A 20,580-nucleotide genomic window follows, 5' to 3' on the forward strand; every position below is an offset into this window, starting at 1 on the left:
GCTATTTGATCACTGCCTACGATAGCACAACAGAAAGATACATGATTTAACTGCTGAAGATCAAAAGAGATCTAAAGGGCTGAACTCAATGGATGTGCGCCTTTTTATCCTAAGGTAATATAGGACTATATATTTGCCCACTGATTCTCTGCGCACATCACTATTTTTCTTTCTCTAAAACAAGTTCAACCAACCAAATGTTCTAATAGGCTGAATAATGAGTATATTATAAGGCTGAATAATGAGTATGTTATAAACACTATCAAAGTTTAGATCTGCAAAATAATTGATGCAAGTCTTATATTTGTACAGTAACATATAGAAAACACATATATTTAAATTCTGAACAAACATTACATTTCCTTTCTATATTATTATAATTTGTTTATAAAAAAATCCTTGATCTTTCCACAATGTTATTGGCAATACAGTAATCCACATGTACTGTTCTCAGGTTAAAACATCATTCTGCACAAAGTACAGAATTATGTAACATTAAAGTGATAGTAAATCCTAGCGTTTGTGAAATGCTAGGATTTACCAGTGGAACAAATAAAGGGGACTTTCAGTCAAAAAGTTTAAAATACTTCATGATGAAAGTTCCTCTATTCGTCTGATGCGTTCCCCGCACTGAGCTCTTCAGGCAGCCCATGGCAGAACACTATTTTGCTGTGAGGTGACTTTCCACCTCTTAGCCAATAGCGGTGCGGCCAGCTAGCGCCATACCAGATAGCTAGCACACTATTAGCTAAGATCGCCTCACAACAAAATAGCGTTCTGCCGTGGGCTGCCTGAGGCATGGCGAATGCTTCAGACAAATAAAGGAACTTTTAGCATATGCTAAAGTCCCCTTTGTTCCACTGGTAAATCCTAGCGTTTCACAAACTCTAGGATTTACTATCACTTTAATAACAACATTGACTGGCAAAAATTGCTCTAATGAACATGTCATTTTCACACTACATTTTCCCTTTCAAGGTACATAAGTCTCTAAGAAACGTATGCTGCCTTTAAAAGAGGGTTATTTATAAAACAAAAACAAGCAAAAAAAAAAAAAAAAAAACAACCTCCTGTTGTGTTTATTTTTTTTTAAATTGGCGCCCCTTTTCCTGGCCTGGTGCAGATCTTAAATTATTTATATTTAAAAGGACATCTAACACTTGCTTTCTGTTAAAATTATGCTTTATTCCATTTTACCTAAAGAAACAAAAAAAATAATCAAAATCTGTAACCTAGGCTTTCGAAATGCTGCACATTACCTAAGTCAGGTATTTAATTTGCAGCATCTGCAGGTTGCAGGTTTTGCTTTTTGGCCTCTCTAGAGAGTGAGCGAAAAGCACATTTTTTTAGCGAAAACTTGAGGTGTTTAACCCCTTTGCGGCCTGTAGGTGCATGACAAGCCCTTTTTGTCATGCAGGGGAATCACTGATCAAAATCTGTGTTCAGCGATTCCACGCCCTACAAGGCAGGGATCTTTGGTGGCCAAGTGGGTGGCACTCCCAGGCTTCATGGTAAGGTCAGTGACATCAATACGTACGCAAGTGGTGACGTCACACAGGGGGCAGAACCAGGAAGCTTAGTATAGCTGGAAGGGATGGGGGAAATACTTTAAACCCCTTAATATCAGCTCCGTTAGGAGCTACAAACCGCCACCACCACTCATTTGAAAGAAAATCATCTTTTCTTTCAAATAAAGCAGTAATACAAAGATGTTTAAAAATAAAGTGGAAAAAAACTATGGGGATTTTCTTGGGAATGGAATATTTTATATGATCAATAAAAGTAATCTGGCATGTCTAGAGACCCCTAATAAAGTTTATTTTCTAGTAGAAGTCCCTCTCTTCAAAAATACATTAATTTTGTTTGTATAGTCAGGTGATCACTGTGGCAACTGTGAATGCCCCTCAATAAAAAAAAAAATGCTTTTCCTCTGTATTGCACAATGGAGCCTCTCTAATATGCGGAAGTACTGTATACTTTTATAAAACATTATTTCAGTCTTTTTAAGGATGGCATATGTAAATACCTATCTTGTTTGTGCACTATATTAAAAAATATCACATATATTCATTAAAGATGCCAGCGCGGTAATAACACTTTATAATGACCATCAAGACCTGACCTTTTTGGTGAGCGTAAGGTGATATCCGGTACCAAATTTTTCTTTGAGGTACATTGGTGTCCCACAGCACTTTAAACCACCATATTCCAAGAAAGCAATACGGTCACTCAGAATTTCAGCCTCGTCCAGGTGATGGGTCGATAGAATTATTGTTTTATCTGAAATACAATGAAATAGCATTTTTTTATCCTTGCTTACTGGAATATTCACTATAACATAAAGGTTGAGGACCATATTCTAATTAATTTACTAAACATTAACAATCCATATACGTAAGCCCTAATGATCTGTTTTTATGTAATTTTTCTATTCTGTAATATCCCATATATATATATATTTTTTTTATTATTTTTTTTCAATCTGCAATAGAAACACTCTCCAGTTAAAAAAAAATCCTAATTTGAAGAATGAGAATTTGCTATACATATTATTGCAGTGCCATCTAGAGGAACAGCAAGATATATTTTTCATTTTCAAACAAAGGTTTTTTTCCACTATGGGCTTATTCTAATCTGTTAGAAGAGCTACTTTAGGTGCATTTTTTTTTTATCTAATGCAATAAACTTACCCTAATAAAATACCTATTCTGTCCTGCATATCTTGTGCTGTTCACACAGCTTTTCTCATGGGCTCAATTAACAGCCATTTCCTTGTTCAATAAAAAGTTAACAATATAGCTCTAATAACAATTTTAAATTATGAATCAGTTATGCACAACAAAATATAATCATAATAATGTACATTTATTATTGCAATTAAAGGGACTTAAACCCCAAATGTTTCTTTCATGATTCAGATAGAGCATACAGTTTTCCAATGTAATTCTATTTAACTTGCTTAATTTTTTTTTATCCTTTGCTAAAAAGCATACCTAGGTAAGGTTGGGAGCTGGGAGATACCTGCATATAGGAGCTGGTAGCTAGCTGCATTTATATGCCTGTTGTCATTGATTTACCAATGAGCTCAGCTAGCTCCCAGTAGTGCATTGCTGCTACTTTAATAAAGGGTACCAAGAGAATGAAGCAAAATTTATAATAGAAATAAATAGGAATGATATTTAAAATTGTATGCTCCATCTGAGTCATGAAAGAAAAGTTTTGGGTTTCATGTCCCTTTAAGCATTTGGATGTTAAAATATATTGGGCTAGTTTACAAGTGCATGCAAGCGACATTAGCGCTCCACTTTATAATACCTGCGCACGATAATGAGCACTGGTATTACAAGTAAATTGCAATGTAAACACGAGCTTGCATTGCGCTTGTGAGAGTGTGCTTCCATAGGCTCCTATGGGAACCTTGCTCTGATGCCGACAGAGAAGGCATCAGAACCTCGCACAATGAAGGAGGTAAGTAGCGCAACAATGGGTAGCATTTTTAAATATATATGTATATGATTATATACCTATATATTTATGTCTTTAATATGTGTATATATGTATATAAGCATCAGTGGCGTTTTTTTTACTAACACCCCACTCCCACCAACTTTAAAGCACCATCTAAATTAATTAACTTCTAAAGAGAAACCCTCTCTCGCCTAGATTTAGAGTTCTGCGGTATCCGTCAAATGCAGCGTTAAGGGCTCCTAACGCTGCTTTTTACAGCCCGCTGGTATTTAGAGTCAACCAGGAAAGGGTCTAACGCTCACTTCCAAGCCGCGACTTTTCCATACCGTAGATCCCCTTACGCCAATTGCGTATCCTATCTTTTCAATGGGATCTTCCTAACGCCGGTATTTAGAGTCTTGGCTGAAGTGAGCATTAGACCCTCTACCGACAAGACTCCATCCGCAGAAAAAAGTCAGTAGTTAAGAGCTTTCTGGGCTAACGCCGGTTCATAAAGCTCTTAGCTACTGTGCTATAAAGTACACTAACACCCATAAACTACCTATGTACCCCTAAACCGAGGCCCCCCCACATCGCCGCCACTATAATACATTTTTTTAACCCCGAATCTGCTGACCGCACATCGCCGCCACCTACATTATACCTATGTACCCCTAATCTGCTGCCCCTAACATCGCCGACACCTACATAATATTTATTAACCCCTAATCTGCCCCCCCCAACATCGCCGCTACCTTACCTACACTTATTAACCCCAAATCTGCCGACCGGACCTCGCCGCCACTCTAATAAATGTATTAACCCATAAACCGCCGCACTCCCGCCTCGCAAACCCTATAATAAATAGTATTAACCCCTAATCTGCCCTCCCTAACATCGACGCCACCTAACTTCAAGTATTAACCCCTAATCTGCCGACCGGACCTCGCCGCTACTACAATAAATGTATTAACCCCTAAAGCTAAGTCTAACCCTTACCCTAACACCCCCCTAAGTTAAATATAATTTTATTCTAACGAAATAAATTAACTCTTATTAAATAAAGTATTCCTATTTAAAGCTAAATACTTACCTGTAAAATAAACCCTAATATAGCTACAATATAAAAAATAATTATATTGTAGCTATTTTAGGATTTATATTTATTTTACAGGCAACTTTGTATTTATTTTAACTAGGTACAATAGCTAATAAATAGTTATTAACTATTTAATAGCTACCTAGTTAAAATAATTACAAAATTACCTGTAAAATAAATCCTAACCTAAGTTACAATTAAACCTAACACTACACTATCAATAAATTAATTAAATAAATTAACCACAATTACATACAATTAAATAAACTAAACTAAATTACAAAAACAAACAAACACTAAATTACAAAAAATAAAAAAAGATTACAAGAATTTTAAGCTAATTACACCTACTCTAAGCCCCCTAATAAAATAACAAAGCCCCCAAAAATAAAAAAAATTCCCTACCCTAATCTAATTTAAAAAAGTTAGCTCTATTACCTTACCAGCCCTTAAAAGGGCTTTTTGCGGGGCATGCCCCAAAGAAATCAGCTCTTTTGCCTGTAAAAAAAACACAATACCACCCCCCAACATTACAACCCACCACCCACATACCCATACTCTAACCCAAACCCCCCTTAAATAAACCTAACACTACCCCCCTGAAGATCTCCCTACCTTGAGCCGTGTTCACCCAGCCGGGCACCGATGGACCAAAAGAGGACATCCGGAGCGGCAGAAGTCTTCATCCTATCTGGGCAGAAGAGGACATCCGGACCGGCAGACATCTTCATCCAAGTGGCATCTTCTATCTTCATCCATCCGACAAGGAGCAGCTCCATCTTCAAGACCTGCGGCACGGAACATCCTTCTTCAACGACGACTACCCGACGAATGAAGGTTCCTTTAAGTGACATCATAAAAGATGGCGTCCCTCGAATTCCGATTGGCTGATAGGATTCTATCAGCCAATCAGAATTAAGGTAGGAAAAATCTGATTGGCTGATTGAATCAACCAATCAGATTCAAGTTCAATCGGATTGGCTGATCCAATCAGCCAATCAGATTGAGCTCACATTCTATTGCCTGATTCTATATTTAGTATCGGCGATGTCGGGGGCGGCGGCTTAGGGGTTATTAGCTTTATTTAACAGTCGCAAAGTGGGTGGGCGGCATATTAGGGGTTAATACATTTTAAATAGTGTTTACGATGTGGGAGGTAGCGGTTTAGGGGTTAATAGGTAGTTTATGGGTGTTAGTGTACTTTGTAACAGTTTAGTTATGAGTTTTGTGAAACATTTTTGTTGTGCAAAACGCATAACTACTGATCTCAGATGGCGGTATGGATCGTGTCGGTATAGGCTGTAACGCAAGCATTTTAGCCGACTGCACAACCTGTAATACCGGCGCTATGAAAATCCCACGCAAAAACGTCATTTTTTTGTGTGCTGAATGGACGTTGCGCTACAGGCTAAAATGCTTGCGGTATAGCTATACCAACATGATGCATTCCTGTATATTGCACTGGAATTGCCATTTCTCAGCGTTAAAAGCCGTAATGCAAAACTCGTAATCTACCTGTCTGTGAGCCAAAGCATAGTGTTGTAGTTAATAGTATTCCACTTTTATTGGACTTACAATGCATTTTAAAAGACAAGCTTTTAAGAATTCGTCTCTACCTTAGGTCTGAATCAATACTGATGAATGTGATGAAAATCTGTAAATTCCGTCATATTGATCAGTATTGCTTCAGACCTTAGGAAGTGAGGAGACTTGTCTTTTAATATACAATGTTAATCCAACACAAAAAAAAAGTATTGCTACTGCAATAATCTGTTATTTTGTCATCTGACTCACTGCACTAATCTACATTAATCAATACAAAAATATAAATATCCGGATAAACAAATACTGGATCCTCTGGAAGGGTAGTTGACTCCTTTCCAGCTGCCAGGATAAGTTGCATGACTTTTTAAATGTTGTAGATGGTGAAAGATGGTGGAGTACTGTGGAGTCACAGGTAAATGTTTCTTTAAGTCCAAATTAACCACGTGCTAAAATAAACAGCATTATGTAACATGCAATCCAAGTATAAATGGTGCAGACACAAATATGCAATTTGAAGATGTGAAGAGACAGTAATTCAAGAGATTCACAATGTAACCACTCTACAGTTTGATAACCCTATTATGGGCCAGATTATGAGTGGCACATTAGTGTAATAGTTACACGCAAGGGATAAGGGTTTATCACGGCTGTTTTTCGTGCGTTAGGTTTTTCGCTCGTATTACAAATTGAAAGTAGAAGCAATCGCTTGAGCACAATTGAAGTTAATGCACATTGGGATAGCGCAACCTCAGAGCTCAGGTTAACTGTTTCGCGAAACAAAAAAGACTCGCAAAAAACATCTAAAATACATAGCAAAGTGCAGTTACACTCATAATAAACCCATCTAAATAAAAAAAATATTGCACAAAAATGTTAGAAGGGCTCAAAGATATGAGGTCTCAGGTGTTAGAAAAAAAGGCTGCAAAGGGCTTTAACATAGAGATACATACATATACATGTCGAAATATAAATATGCATATGTATGAATAACGCTAACACAATGCACGCAAAAAGCCAAACTTAGGCCTAGATTTGGAGTGCGGCGGTAAAAGGGCTGTTAACGCTCCGCGGGTTTTTTTCTGGCCGCACCATAAATTTAACTCTGGTATCGAGAGTTCAAACAAATGCTGCGTTAGGCTCCAAAAAAGGAGCGTAGAGCATATTTACCGCAAATGCAACTCTCGATACCAGAGTTGCTTACGGACGCGGCCGGCATCAAAAACGTGCTCGTGCACGATTCTCCCATAGGAAACAATGGGACAGTTTGAGCTGAAAAAAAACCTAACACCTGCAAAAAAGCAGCGTTCAGCTCTTAACGCAGCCCCATTGTTTCCTATGGGGAAACACTTCCTACGTCTGCACCTAACACTCTAACATGTACCCCGAGTCTAAACACCCCTAACCTTACACTTATTAACCCCTAATCTGCCGCCCCCGCTATCGCTGACCCCTGCATTACACTTTTAACCCCTAATCTGCCGCTCCGTAAACCGCCGCCACCTACGTTATCCCTATGTACCCCTAATCTGCTGCCCTAACATCGCCGACCCCTATGTTATATTTATTAACCCCTAATCTGCCCCCCACAACGTCGCCGACACCTGCCTACACTTATTAACCCCTAATCTGCCGAGCGGACCTGAGCGCTACTATAATAAAGTTATTAACCCCTAATCCGCCTCACTAACCCTATCATAAATAGTATTAACCCCTAATCTGCCCTCCCTAACATCGCCGACACCTACCTTCAATTATTAACCCCTAATCTGCCGACCGGAGCTCACCGCTATTCTAATAAATGTATTAACCCCTAAAGCTAAGTCTAACCCTAACACTAACACCCCCCTAAGTTAAATATAATTTTTATCTAACGAAATAAATTAACTCTTATTAAATAAATAATTCCTATTTAAAGCTAAATACTTACCTGTAAAATAAATCCTAATATAGCTACAATATAAATTATAATTATATTATAGCTATTTTAGGATTAATATTTATTTTACAGGCAACTTTGTAATTATTTTAACCAGGTACAATAGCTATTAAATAGTTAAGAACTATTTAATAGTTACCTAGTTAAAATAATAACAAATTTACCTGTAAAATAAATCCTAACCTAAGATATAATTAAACCTAACACTACCCTATCAATAAAATAATTAAATAAACTACCTACAATTACCTACAATTAACCTAACACTACACTATCAATAAATTAATTAAACACAATTGCTACAAATAAATACAATTAAATAAACTAGCTAAAGTACAAAAAATAAAAAAGAACTAAGTTACAGAAAATAATAAAATATTTACAAACATAAGAAAAATATTACAACAATTTTAAACTAATTACACCTACTCTAAGCCCCCTAATAAAATAACAAAGCCCCCCAAAATAAAAAATTCCCTACCCTATTCTAAAATACAAATATTACAAGCTCTTTTACCTTACCAGCCCTGAACAGGGCCCTTTGCGGGGCATGCCCCAAGAATTTCAGCTCTTTTGCCTGTAAAAAAAAACATACAATACCCCCCCCCAACATTACAACCCACCACCCACATACCCCTAATCTAACCCAAACCCCCCTTAAATAAACCTAACACTAATCCCCTGAAGATCTTCCTACCTTGTCTTCACCATACCAGGTTCACCGATCCGTCCTGGCTCCAAGATCTTCATCCAACCCAAGCAGGGGTTGGCGATCCATAATCCGGTGCTCCAAAGTCTTCCTCCTATCCGGCAAGAAGAGGACATCCGGACCGGCAAACATCTTCTCCAAGCGGCATCTTCTATCTTCTTCCATCCGATGACGACCGGCTCCATCTTGAAGACCTCCAGCGCGGATCCATCCTCTTCTTCCGACGACTAGACGACGAATGACGGTTCCTTTAAGGGACGTCATCCAAGATGGCGTCCCTCGAATTCCGATTGGCTGATAGGATTCTATCAGCCAATCGGAATTAAGGTAGGAATTTTCTGATTGGCTGATGGAATCAGCCAATCAGAATATAGTTCAATCCGATTGGCTGATCCAATCAGCCAATCAGATTGAGCTCGCATTCTATTGGCTGTTCCGATCAGCCAATAGAATGCGAGCTCAATCTGATTGGCTGATTGGATCAGCCAATCGGATTGAACTATATTCTGATTGGCTGATTCCATCAGCCAATCAGAAAATTCCTACCTTAATTCCGATTGGCTGATAGAATCCTATCAGCCAATCGGAATTCGAGGGACGCCATCTTGGATGACGTCCCTTAAAGGAACCGTCATTCGTCGTCTAGTCGTCGGAAGAAGAGGATGGATCCGCGCTGGAGGTCTTCAAGATGGAGCCGGTCGTCATCGGATGGAAGAAGATAGAAGATGCCGCTTGGAGAAGATGTTTGCCGGTCCGGATGTCCTCTTCTTGCCGGATAGGAGGAAGACTTTGGAGCACCGGATTATGGATCGCCAACCCCTGCTTGGGTTGGATGAAGATCTTGGAGCCAGGACGGATCGGTGAACCTGGTATGGTGAAGACAAGGTAGGAAGATCTTCAGGGGATTAGTGTTAGGTTTATTTAAGGGGGGTTTGGGTTAGATTAGGGGTATGTGGGTGGTGGGTTGTAATGTTGGGGGGGGGGTATTGTATGTTTTTTTTTACAGGCAAAAGAGCTGAAATTCTTGGGGCATGCCCCGCAAAGGGCCCTGTTCAGGGCTGGTAAGGTAAAAGAGCTTGTAATATTTGTATTTTAGAATAGGGTAGGGAATTTTTTATTTTGGGGGGCTTTGTTATTTTATTAGGGGGCTTAGAGTAGGTGTAATTAGTTTAAAATTGTTGTAATATTTTTCTTATGTTTGTAAATATTTTATTATTTTCTGTAACTTAGTTCTTTTTTATTTTTTGTACTTTAGCTAGTTTATTTAATTGTATTTATTTGTAGCAATTGTGTTTAATTAATTTATTGATAGTGTAGTGTTAGGTTAATTGTAGGTAATTGTAGGTAGTTTATTTAATTATTTTATTGATAGGGTAGTGTTAGGTTTAATTATATCTTAGGTTAGGATTTATTTTACAGGTAAATTTGTTATTATTTTAACTAGGTAACTATTAAATAGTTCTTAACTATTTAATAGCTATTGTACCTGGTTAAAATAATTACAAAGTTGCCTGTAAAATAAATATTAATCCTAAAATAGCTATAATATAATTATAATTTATATTGTAGCTATATTAGGATTTATTTTACAGGTAAGTATTTAGCTTTAAATAGGAATTATTTATTTAATAAGAGTTAATTTATTTCGTTAGATAAAAATTATATTTAACTTAGGGGGGTGTTAGTGTTAGGGTTAGACTTAGCTTTAGGGGTTAATACATTTATTAGAATAGCGGTGAGCTCCGGTCGGCAGATTAGGGGTTAATAATTGAAGGTAGGTGTCGGCGATGTTAGGGAGGGCAGATTAGGGGTTAATACTATTTATGATAGGGTTAGTGAGGCGGATTAGGGGTTAATAACTTTATTATAGTAGCGCTCAGGTCCGCTCGGCAGATTAGGGGTTAATAAGTGTAGGTAGGTGTCGGCGACGTTGAGGGGGGCAGATTAGGGGTTAATAAATATAACATAGGGGTCGGCGATGTTAGGGGTAGCAGATTAGGGGTACATAGGGATAACGTAGGTGGCGGCGATTTGCGGTCGGAAGATTAGGGGTTAATTATTTTAAGTAGCTTTCGGCGACGTTGTGGGGGGCAAGTTAGGGGTTAATAGATATAATACAGGGGTCGGCGGTGTTAGGGGCAGCAGATTAGGGGTACATAAGTATAACGTAGGTGGCGGTCGGCAGATTAGGGGTTAAAAATTTTAATCGAGTGGCGGCGATGTGGGGGGAGCTCGGTTTAGGGGTACATAGGTAGTTTATGGGTGTTAGTGTACTTTAGGGTACAGTAGTTAAGAGCTTTATAAACCGGCGTTAGCCAGAAAGCTCTTAACTCCTGCTATTTTCAGGCGGCTGGAATCTTGTCGTTAGAGCTCTAACGCTCACTGCAGAAACGACTCTAAATACCGGCGTTAGGAAGATCCCATTGAAAAGATAGGCTACGCAAATGGCGTAGGGGGATCTGCGGTATGGAAAAGTCGCGGCTGAAAAGTGAGCGTTAGACCCTTTAATCACTGACTCCAAATACCAGCGGGCGGCCAAAACCAGCGTTAGGAGCCTCTAACGCTGGTTTTGACGGCTACCGCCGAACTCTAAATCTAGGCCTTATTAGAAAATAGCATGCAGTAAATTTTCCCCTATAGAAGTCAAGGGAGCAAAAAAATTGGGGAAAAAACACCCAATGTTGCATGCTAACACATATTCTCAAATGCAACAAATATTTGATGTTTTTTTGGTACAATATATATCTATACATATATATATATAGTATATATATATATATATAAAAAAAATTATATATAGGTATAGAGATATATAGATATATGTATAGGAATATCTATTTAAAAATACATAGAACATTTCCCCTATGTGAAGAACATTGTAATGGTAAATATTTACAGTAAATACATAGTATAACACTTTATTAAATATAAATATTGCAATATTATTATTATTTTTATACTTTATTTATGAAGCGCCAACATACTCCGTAACTCTGTCCATGGATACAATTCAATGTAAATATGCTTTTACATCTTTTCATCTACTTGAGAGCAGAGGGCTCCAATGCACTTTTATATATGTCTATATGTGTGCACATATGTATTTATGTCTTCATATGTGTATATATGTATTTACAGACATTTATACACATATAAACACATAAATACATATGTATACATATATAGACATATATAGAAGTGCATTGGAGCCCTTTGCAGTCAATTAGATGAAAATATGAAAAAACATATTTATGCAATATTCATTAATAAAGTGTTATGGGGCCTATTTATTATGTGTCTGTCCGACATGATCCGATCAGCGGATCATGTCTGACAGACATTACTGAATGCAGAGAGCAATACGCTCTCCACATTCAGCATTGCACCAGCAGCTCTTGTGAACTGCTGGTGTAACACCACACCCGATAGCAGGGGGTGTCAATCAACCCGATCGTATCGCATGCCAGAAACACTGGGCTTCAAGCTCCATACGGAGCTTGATAGATAGGCCCCATAGTGTTTATTTATGGTAAATATTTTGCATTCCAATGTTCTGCTCATAGCAGAATATGTTCTATGTATTTTTTTAAAGATATTCCTATATATGTCTGTATATAGCTATACCTATATAGAATTATATATATTATATATATTGTACAAAAATACCATCAGATATATGTAGAAATATGTATTTATGAATAAATAGAACATATTGTGCTATGTGAAGAACATTGGAATGTGAAATATTCATATTTTCATGACAGGTTAACGCACAAGTAGGGGGTTAGGCTTTTTTCCCCTTTTTTTGCTCCATTGACTTTTACGGGGGAATAGGTTATCACGTGTGTGATATTATATGTTCGGCTTTTTACTCTCGTCGGGTTAGTGCGAGCGATAACTGTTTACTTGTTATATGAGCGCAACCCAACACGAGCAAAAAGCTTACTTCTAGCGCAGTTAACGCTCAAGCTAGAGCGTTAAATAGCGATCCACTTTTAATCTGGCCCTTTATCAGCAGTTTCAGAAGTCATGACCAAATTCATGAGGGATATGGCTTTACATGGGACTGCTCAAACATAGATTTGCATAACCTTCCTAGGACAGGGTTACCCGGTTTAGTAACATTTTTTTAACTCTAATGTGGATAAACCCATAAATAGCTTGATATTATCTACAACTGGACCACAGATAGACTAAAAGGACACAAGTATCTACCTTCTTACTTATCTTGCAGTCTTTGCCCTGTGTAAAGGAATTACTGGTTTCAAGTGGTCTCATATGATGTTGTAATAACGATACTTGGATCATGCATCTTGTTTACCCAAAGCAAGACTGCTGTATTGTAGAAAATACAGCTCAATAATAATGTATTATTAGATAATCTTAATTACTTTCCAATATAAGATTACAGCCATTTATGTCTCTGAAACATGCAATATATTTTGTATGGGACATGACAAAAAACATCTCATTGTGACAGTGAGTTATTTATCCCTATGCATACTTACCTTTTTTGTTTTTGGATATGACTTCCCAGATGCTGCGTCTTGAGCAAGGATCTACTCCTGTAGTTGGTTCATCTAAAATAATGACCCTGGAGCCACCAATCATAGCTATGCAAATGGATAGCTTCCTTCTCATTCCACCTGATAGTGCTTTTACTGGCTTGTGGCGGTGGTTATACAGTCCAGTGTCCTTTAAAGTCCTACAAAGAAAAATGATTTGGTTATTTTATGTTCATTAAAGGACAATTAGTGGCATTGCATATATACTTTATATTTGCATTCAGCCCCTACTGCTAATAGTGTTATATGCCTATGTATTGATATATACCCACACTCCCTTTTTATGAGACTCTTATTAATGGACTTGTCAGATTTCCCATTTGTCATTTTGCTATAAATGATTTATTGAAAACAATTACAGCAAAGCAAAAAAAACAAAACATAGTAAAATAATAATAATTTTGTTTTGGTTCAAGAAGGAAGAAACACCCACCAGCTAAAGTTATATTAAAGTGCAATATTAAAGACTGTGTTGTGGTCAAGTTGCTGCAATAGACAGTAGCTATGGGTATAATTTATTCACAATGCTGCAGTCCCTGAAGTTTTGTGTTTCATGTGATAGCAATGGCAGCATAAATGTAAAAAAACTGTTACTATCAACAGATCAAGGCTTAATCTTATAACATCCCAACCATTTTAATCAGTAATAACTCTTTTTACATACAGTATATATTTTAAAGATGTATTTTTTTTAAATGTGCATATTATTGAGAGCTCTTCTTTCATTAATGTGTGTTACAATAATCCAGAGATCTCGTAATATTTATACCCAGAAGATGACCAAAAGTGCTTGAAAAATACAAAGTAATAACAAATATGTTAATCTACTACTGCCCACAGAGTGAGTACTTAAAGGGACATTTCACCCAAAAGGTTTATCCCCTTTAAATTGTTCCCAATGATCCATTCTACCTGCTGGCGTTTATTAAATTGTTTACATGTAGCTCCTTTACCCCTATTTTGGCATTTTAAATAGCTGATTTTGCCTGTGGTATCCATACCTATAGTAAAAGTTTGTATACTGGAGTATAAACTATTGAATAGCCTTAGTAAACACAGCCAGCAGAATAAATTACACTCCCAGTGGGGTGCAGGATAGTTAAGTAATACATTTTTAATTTTCCATTTTTCTCTCTAACTATTGAGCTTTGGTTTTCCATAAAAATATAAGGTAAGGGTGTACACATGAAGGCCCATTTATCAAGCTCCGTATGGAGCTTGTGGGCCCGTGTTTCTGGCGAGTCTTCAGACTCGCCAGAAACAGCAGTTATGAAGCAGCGGTCTAAAGACCACTGCTTCATAACCCTGTCCACCTACTCTGAGCAGGCGGACAGGAATCGCCACAATTCAACCCGATCGAGTACGATCGGTTAATTGACACGTCCCTGCTGGCGGCCCATTGGCCGCGAGTCTGCAGGGGGCGGCGTTGCACCAGCAGCTCTTGTGAGCAGCTGGTGCAATGCTGAATACGGAGAGCGTATTGCTCTCCGCATTCAGGGAGGTCTTGCGGACCTGATCCGCACTGTCGGATCAGGTCCGCAAGACCTTTGATACATAGGCCTCATAGTGATAACATAATGAGTCATAATATACCTGAAACTTAAACCCTTGTAATAGGCAGTGGTTTAAAAGCACACAACCAGCTACTTCATATACACAAATAATCCTGAAAATGCGATTTCTCATGAATTTTATATACTGCAGCTGATATAGCAAGTCATTGAAAATACATTAATATAAAAACAATTGTACAGTGTACTGTCCCTTTAAACAGAAATTTGCATTTATATTGTGTGTGTGTTTTTTGTGTATACAGCATTTCAACATTTTACAATCAATACAAGAGCATCCAACAGAAAAACGTGATGAGGCTGCTATTTGATCTTTCCTATCATTTTTCTGACCCACTGATTAGATGTTTCTGAATGGGAAATAATTAGGCGTGATAAAAGATAGGACCTGTACCTTGAATAATTCAATTTATGTGAAAAGTAGAATTCAACATATTTTCAGTCTAACAATATAATTAATCCCTTTTCTGTCAAAGAGGGTTAATATGCTTTGCTATTAAATGAATTCAATTTCTTTCTAGTAAACAATGAGTTAAGCTACTACGGCCGGGACAGGCTTGATCTTCGCATGATGAATAATCTTCTTGGAGCCTTCACAATCAATAATATTGTTGCATATTTGTCATTATTAACTGTGCTCAAAGTACAAACCTTTGACAAAAAAAAAATAGTGTCAGCAGACCCCAGCACAATTATCCTTGTTCTCCAGAGGAAAAAACTAGATGAGGACACTTTAGGTGAGATGGTTTTGTTTTATTTTCATGAGTAGGTGAAAGGTTTGTACAGTAGGTGATGGTGTATGAGACCATTGGAGACAGGGGAGATTGGCTGGGGTGTTATGGGTTGTGGGAGTCTTTTCTGGGGTTCTTGTAACTAGGTGAGTAAAGCGTAATATGTTGGGAGGGTCTCTGTAAAAATGATTGCACTCTTAAAGATGGTAAAAAACTGTTTGTATTTTATGTGCAACTAATACAACAGTATCAATTAGGTCAGAGCTTTCCAAACTTTTCATGTTGGTGACACACTTTTTAGACCTACATCATTTCGCGACACAGTAATTCAGTTGTACTAGCAAAAAGGAGGTTAAACTAACTTGTTTTAAGAGATATGGACACGTAAATACATTTAGTTATTATATAATTTATGTATAAGTAACAGTATGTAAGTATGTGCAAGAATTTAAAAAAGTTTAATAACACCAATAACTACTTACTATTTTAATGGGATGTATGAGGTTGATGGGATGAACACAATTTCTGAATATTTGGTGGAATATTAGATAAAGACACTCGCATTTCATCATCAAGCATTTTTAAGCTTCCACTTCCTATCCATATATCAAAAGCAGGAGCAGCAATGCACTACTGGGAGCTAGCTGCAAAAAAAAATGACTTCTGTCTTCAGCTCAGAATTTAAGCTGCCGCCCTCAGAGATCGGTGAGTCCGATTGACTACTGCCCACACTGCAAACACACTGCTGTCCCACTCACTGACTACACATGCAGTCACAAGCAATTTAAGGAGACTACACGTGCAGTCACGAGCCGATGGAGGAGACTACACGTGCAGTCAGGAGCCAATGTGCTGCCAAAGCCGCCAATGGCAATAGTTTCAGTTCCCCCTGAGCTGCGCCAATAGGTTAAGATGATCTGTGACCCCCTAGGTATCAATCACGTGTCAACCATGTGATATGAGTAGCAGGCAGGAGGAAAGTCAGAAACCAAAAAAAAATATTAAAAAAATTTGTGCTGAAGCAGGGACACACCTACACACTGCTGCCGACACACTAGTGTGTCCCGACACACAGTTTGGAAAGCACTGAATTAGGTACTAATGAACATTTACACCCATCAGCCAATGAACATTAGAAGGAAATTCTTGTCAGTCAATGAGGATTAACAGGAACTATCTGTTTTTCCACATGGAAGATAGATCTTTTTTTTTTTTTTTTGCACAGTACCCCTTAAAAGGACATTATAGTGAGTCTTTTAGAGGGCATGTTAAAATATATATCAGTTTTATGTTCTTCGGAAGACAGATTATCCTTTGCTGGGACACATTTATATTGTTTTTATGCTTTTGGGATGTGTCACTGTCCACCAATAGAAACGTGGTAGTTGTGTAATTAACCAATGTGTTTCTTTTAACACTGACCAGTTGTACACAAACACAAACTTCCTGTTAGTTTCAAATTCAAAACAATTAGTTTCATGCTAAAAATACTAACATCTTTAAATAGTATTCTCTCATATTTTTGACATTGTAACACAGTTGTAACATTGCCCTTATAAAGAAAATAAATCTGTAGCATTGGTCAGTAAAATAAGAGATTATCTATTTTTCTCTATGTGCATTATTCATTATAAGAGTGACAGTGACAAATTATATAAATAAATGAAAATTAAGATGAAGACGTTAACTTGGAGCATTATGTCTTGAGGATTATAAAGTACACAGACTGAAGCGTCAGTACCTTTTTACTTCTTCATGAAGATGTCCCCTTGTCCACTGTGGTGCCTTGATCATGCCGTATAAGAGGAGGTGCTCCTTGGTGGTGAGATGATCAAACAAGACATCATATTGCATGCAGACCCCCATACTCTTCCTGATCTGGTTTAGGCTGATGCTGACATCCTCTCCGTATACATAGATGGTGCCTGAGGATGGCCGGAACAACCCTGTCAGCATCGACCTGAAAAACAGTGATTAATAAGATCTTTTTAGGAGGAAAAGGGACATGAAAGTCAAAATTAAACTTTTATTGTTCAGACAGAGAGGCCGATTTATTAAGCATATGCTGCTCATTCCACGCAAGCCTTCAGGCTTGCCGCAATCAGGAGTTAAGAAGCAGCGATCGTAAGAAAGCTGCTCCGACTGGAATCATTCTGATCAGATATCATCAGGATGATTGACAACCCCTGTTAACGGCCGATTGGCAATGAATGCGCAGGGGGCGGCATTGCACAAGCATTTCACAAGAAATGCTTGTGCAATGATAAATGCCTACAGCATATGCTGTCGGAATTTGTCGTTGTCTGGTGGACATGATTCGCTACAGCGAATCATGTCCGTCCGCCATGTAATAAATCTGCGCCAGAGTATGTAATTTAAAGACACTTTTTAAATTCACTTCTATAATCAGATTTACTTTATTTGTGTTAAAAACATATGCAGATTTTCTCAGCAGCAGCAATGTACTACTGGGAGCTAGCTTGTGACTGGTGGCTACACACATTTGACTCTTGTCATTGTCTCACCAGATGTGCTCAGCTAACTCCCAGTAGTGCATTACTGCACTGGAGCTGACTTCGTGTATGTGTTTAATCCCTTTGCATGGATTAAACACATAGCTTTGTGCAAGTAACAGTGCAATAGCAAAATACTCAAACATATTAACAGTATTTTCTTATTGCATAGATGCTGAGTTCACATTTTGCTTTCTGTGATCCTGTGAGATTTTAGAGTAAACTTCCATTAACTGAGAAGGAAAAGAAAGTTACTGTGCCTGCACATGACACATCTATGCTCCCTTTGAAGTCACATGACAAGCATTTGGGGGCACATTTATCAAGTAGCGAATGCTGCTTATTCCGCTTGAGCCTTCTGGCTCACCGGAAACAGGCGTTAAGAAGCAGCGGTCTTAAGACTGCTGCTCCTTAACTCGTCTGCCACCTCTGAGGTGGCGGACTGCAATCATCCCAATCAGATACGATTGTTATGATTGACACCCCCTGCTAGAGGCCGTTTGGCCGCAAATGTGCAGGGGGCGGCATTGCACAAGCAATTCACCAGAAATGTTTGTGCAATGTTAAATGCCGACAGCGTATGCTGTCGGCATTTAGGGATGCAGGGCGGACATGATTCGCTATAGCTTTTTCTAGATAGCTTTTTTTTTTAAAAAAAACTTTGTATCACTTTAAATTGACAATTATGTGCCTTTTTAGCTTGTGGTAATCTAGCAAATACCTTGTTTCTGTGTTGGTCGCACATTTCTTTTTTAAATGTTAATGTTTTTGCAGAAAAATGTTCTCTCTTCCTACATTGGATGCAACATTTGGATACCAAATTAAGGGGTAGATTATAAGTGGATCGCTAATTTATCCCACTCTGTAAACGTGCAAATGTGCCCGTGTGCGGGCGCACAATAAATAACCAGCCATTACAAGTGGTAGCTATTAGTGCTCCAAACATTAACCAGAGGTCAGACTTCTGGTTAATTTTCAAAATATCCCCCAATTGCCCTCAAAATAAACATTTTTGGGGTTTCATGTCCCTTCAAGTTGCAAAGCAGCTTACATAATGCAGAGAAAAATAAATAAATATGTACATAAAAACAGAAATAAAAACATGAATGAATTACAAACATGACTCATTCATGAAAAACGTGAATTATATGGGTTGATGTAATGTGTGTGGAAATGTAAAACTTTTTTTTGCTCTTACAAAGTAGTGGTTTTCCCAGCTCCATTGTGTCCAAGAAGTGATGTTATGTGGCCCTCATAGAAGTTCAAGTTCAGGTTTTTGACAGCTGCCTTTGACTTGTAGGTCTTTGTTAAACCATGAAGAGAAACTCCTATTGGTAGCTCACTAGGCTCCTGCTCATTATATTGTTCGAAATTACTGTCTGCTCCTGTAAAATGATTAGTGGTCAGTAGGTCTGTGAAGAAGTCCTCACTGCAGCCTGCGCAAAATACTTGTGACTCTTGAAGAAAAGTTAGCAATTTATCGCTAATATATTCATTTAAAAATAGCATTATTTATGTACACAAATCATATAATGAGTTGGTTTTGAAGCAATACATTTGATGTGGTTACAATCCTCATCAGGAAGAGGTGACACATTTGTGTGATTGATGGGTGTATTGGTATTGCTGTGTCTGTTCAAATATTCTTGTATTTACTGAAGAATTATTTTAATATATAGATAATATTGTTCATGTTTCCTGATGATCTGAATAGACAGATAATAAATTGCAATTCTGCAGCAGCTGCTGCCTTAATAGAAAATGTGATATAAAATAATACTTAATTCAATTAGGTCTATTCTATGGCTTCATAGCTGAGATTAAACAGTACTGGTGAGGTTATAACACCCACATGGAATACAATGCCTAAACTAAGATTAATTGCTCTACTATTTTGAGATTTCTAGGAAAATAAATTCCTCTGAATCATTTATCATATTCATTAAATCTCTGACTGTTGTAAGTTCAGGTCAGTTCTTTGGTTTCCTTCATTTAATTGCTTTTGAAAGAAATTTACCTTTTTTCTGTGATGTTCCATGAGACATTATATTGCTGAACATCAGCCCACTTGGTTTTCTGGGGCGAAGAGCTGCAAAACCACAACACTCCAACCAGAAAGAAGGCTGGAAAAGAAAGTACCAAGGAGCTCCAATGCCATATTTGCCTTGAAAAAAGATACAAACATATTTGTAATGAAGTGTATTGCTCTGTACAAAGATCTCTAACTTGAAAACTACCTGCTCAGTGTGTAACATTTAATATATCAGATTCTTACCAGGGAAAACGATACGAATATAACAGGCAACAGTAAAATAAAGTAGAGAATCTATCAACATGAGCCAGCATATCCAGCCAAAAGTGAAGGTGTCATTAAGTACAGGGGATGTATACATATTATCCCACTGCATACCTGCGAAGATAAAGAACATGTTAAAGTAATTATGTACATTTTTATCAATCATCT

At 37.7% G+C, this 20,580-nt stretch overlaps 1 protein-coding gene across 1 annotated transcript in view; it reads right to left on the reverse strand.

Annotated features, from left to right (window-relative positions):
* The window catches only part of ABCA12 (ATP binding cassette subfamily A member 12), a 317,047-nt gene that overhangs the window by 85,833 nt on the left and 210,634 nt on the right, over positions 1 to 20,580 (reverse strand). Inside the window, exons 32-37 of the mRNA XM_053698806.1 lie at positions 20,392 to 20,526; positions 20,134 to 20,280; positions 19,315 to 19,501; positions 17,345 to 17,563; positions 13,245 to 13,441; positions 2,123 to 2,280 (exon numbers count right to left, since the gene is read on the reverse strand). Of these exons, the coding sequence (XP_053554781.1) occupies positions 2,123 to 2,280; positions 13,245 to 13,441; positions 17,345 to 17,563; positions 19,315 to 19,501; positions 20,134 to 20,280; positions 20,392 to 20,526 (1,043 nt within the window). The remainder of the gene's footprint in view (positions 1 to 2,122; positions 2,281 to 13,244; positions 13,442 to 17,344; positions 17,564 to 19,314; positions 19,502 to 20,133; positions 20,281 to 20,391; positions 20,527 to 20,580) is intronic.

This window comes from Bombina bombina, chromosome 1 (genome assembly GCF_027579735.1).
Source record: "Bombina bombina isolate aBomBom1 chromosome 1, aBomBom1.pri, whole genome shotgun sequence".
Lineage (NCBI taxonomy): Eukaryota > Metazoa > Chordata > Amphibia > Anura > Bombinatoridae > Bombina > Bombina bombina.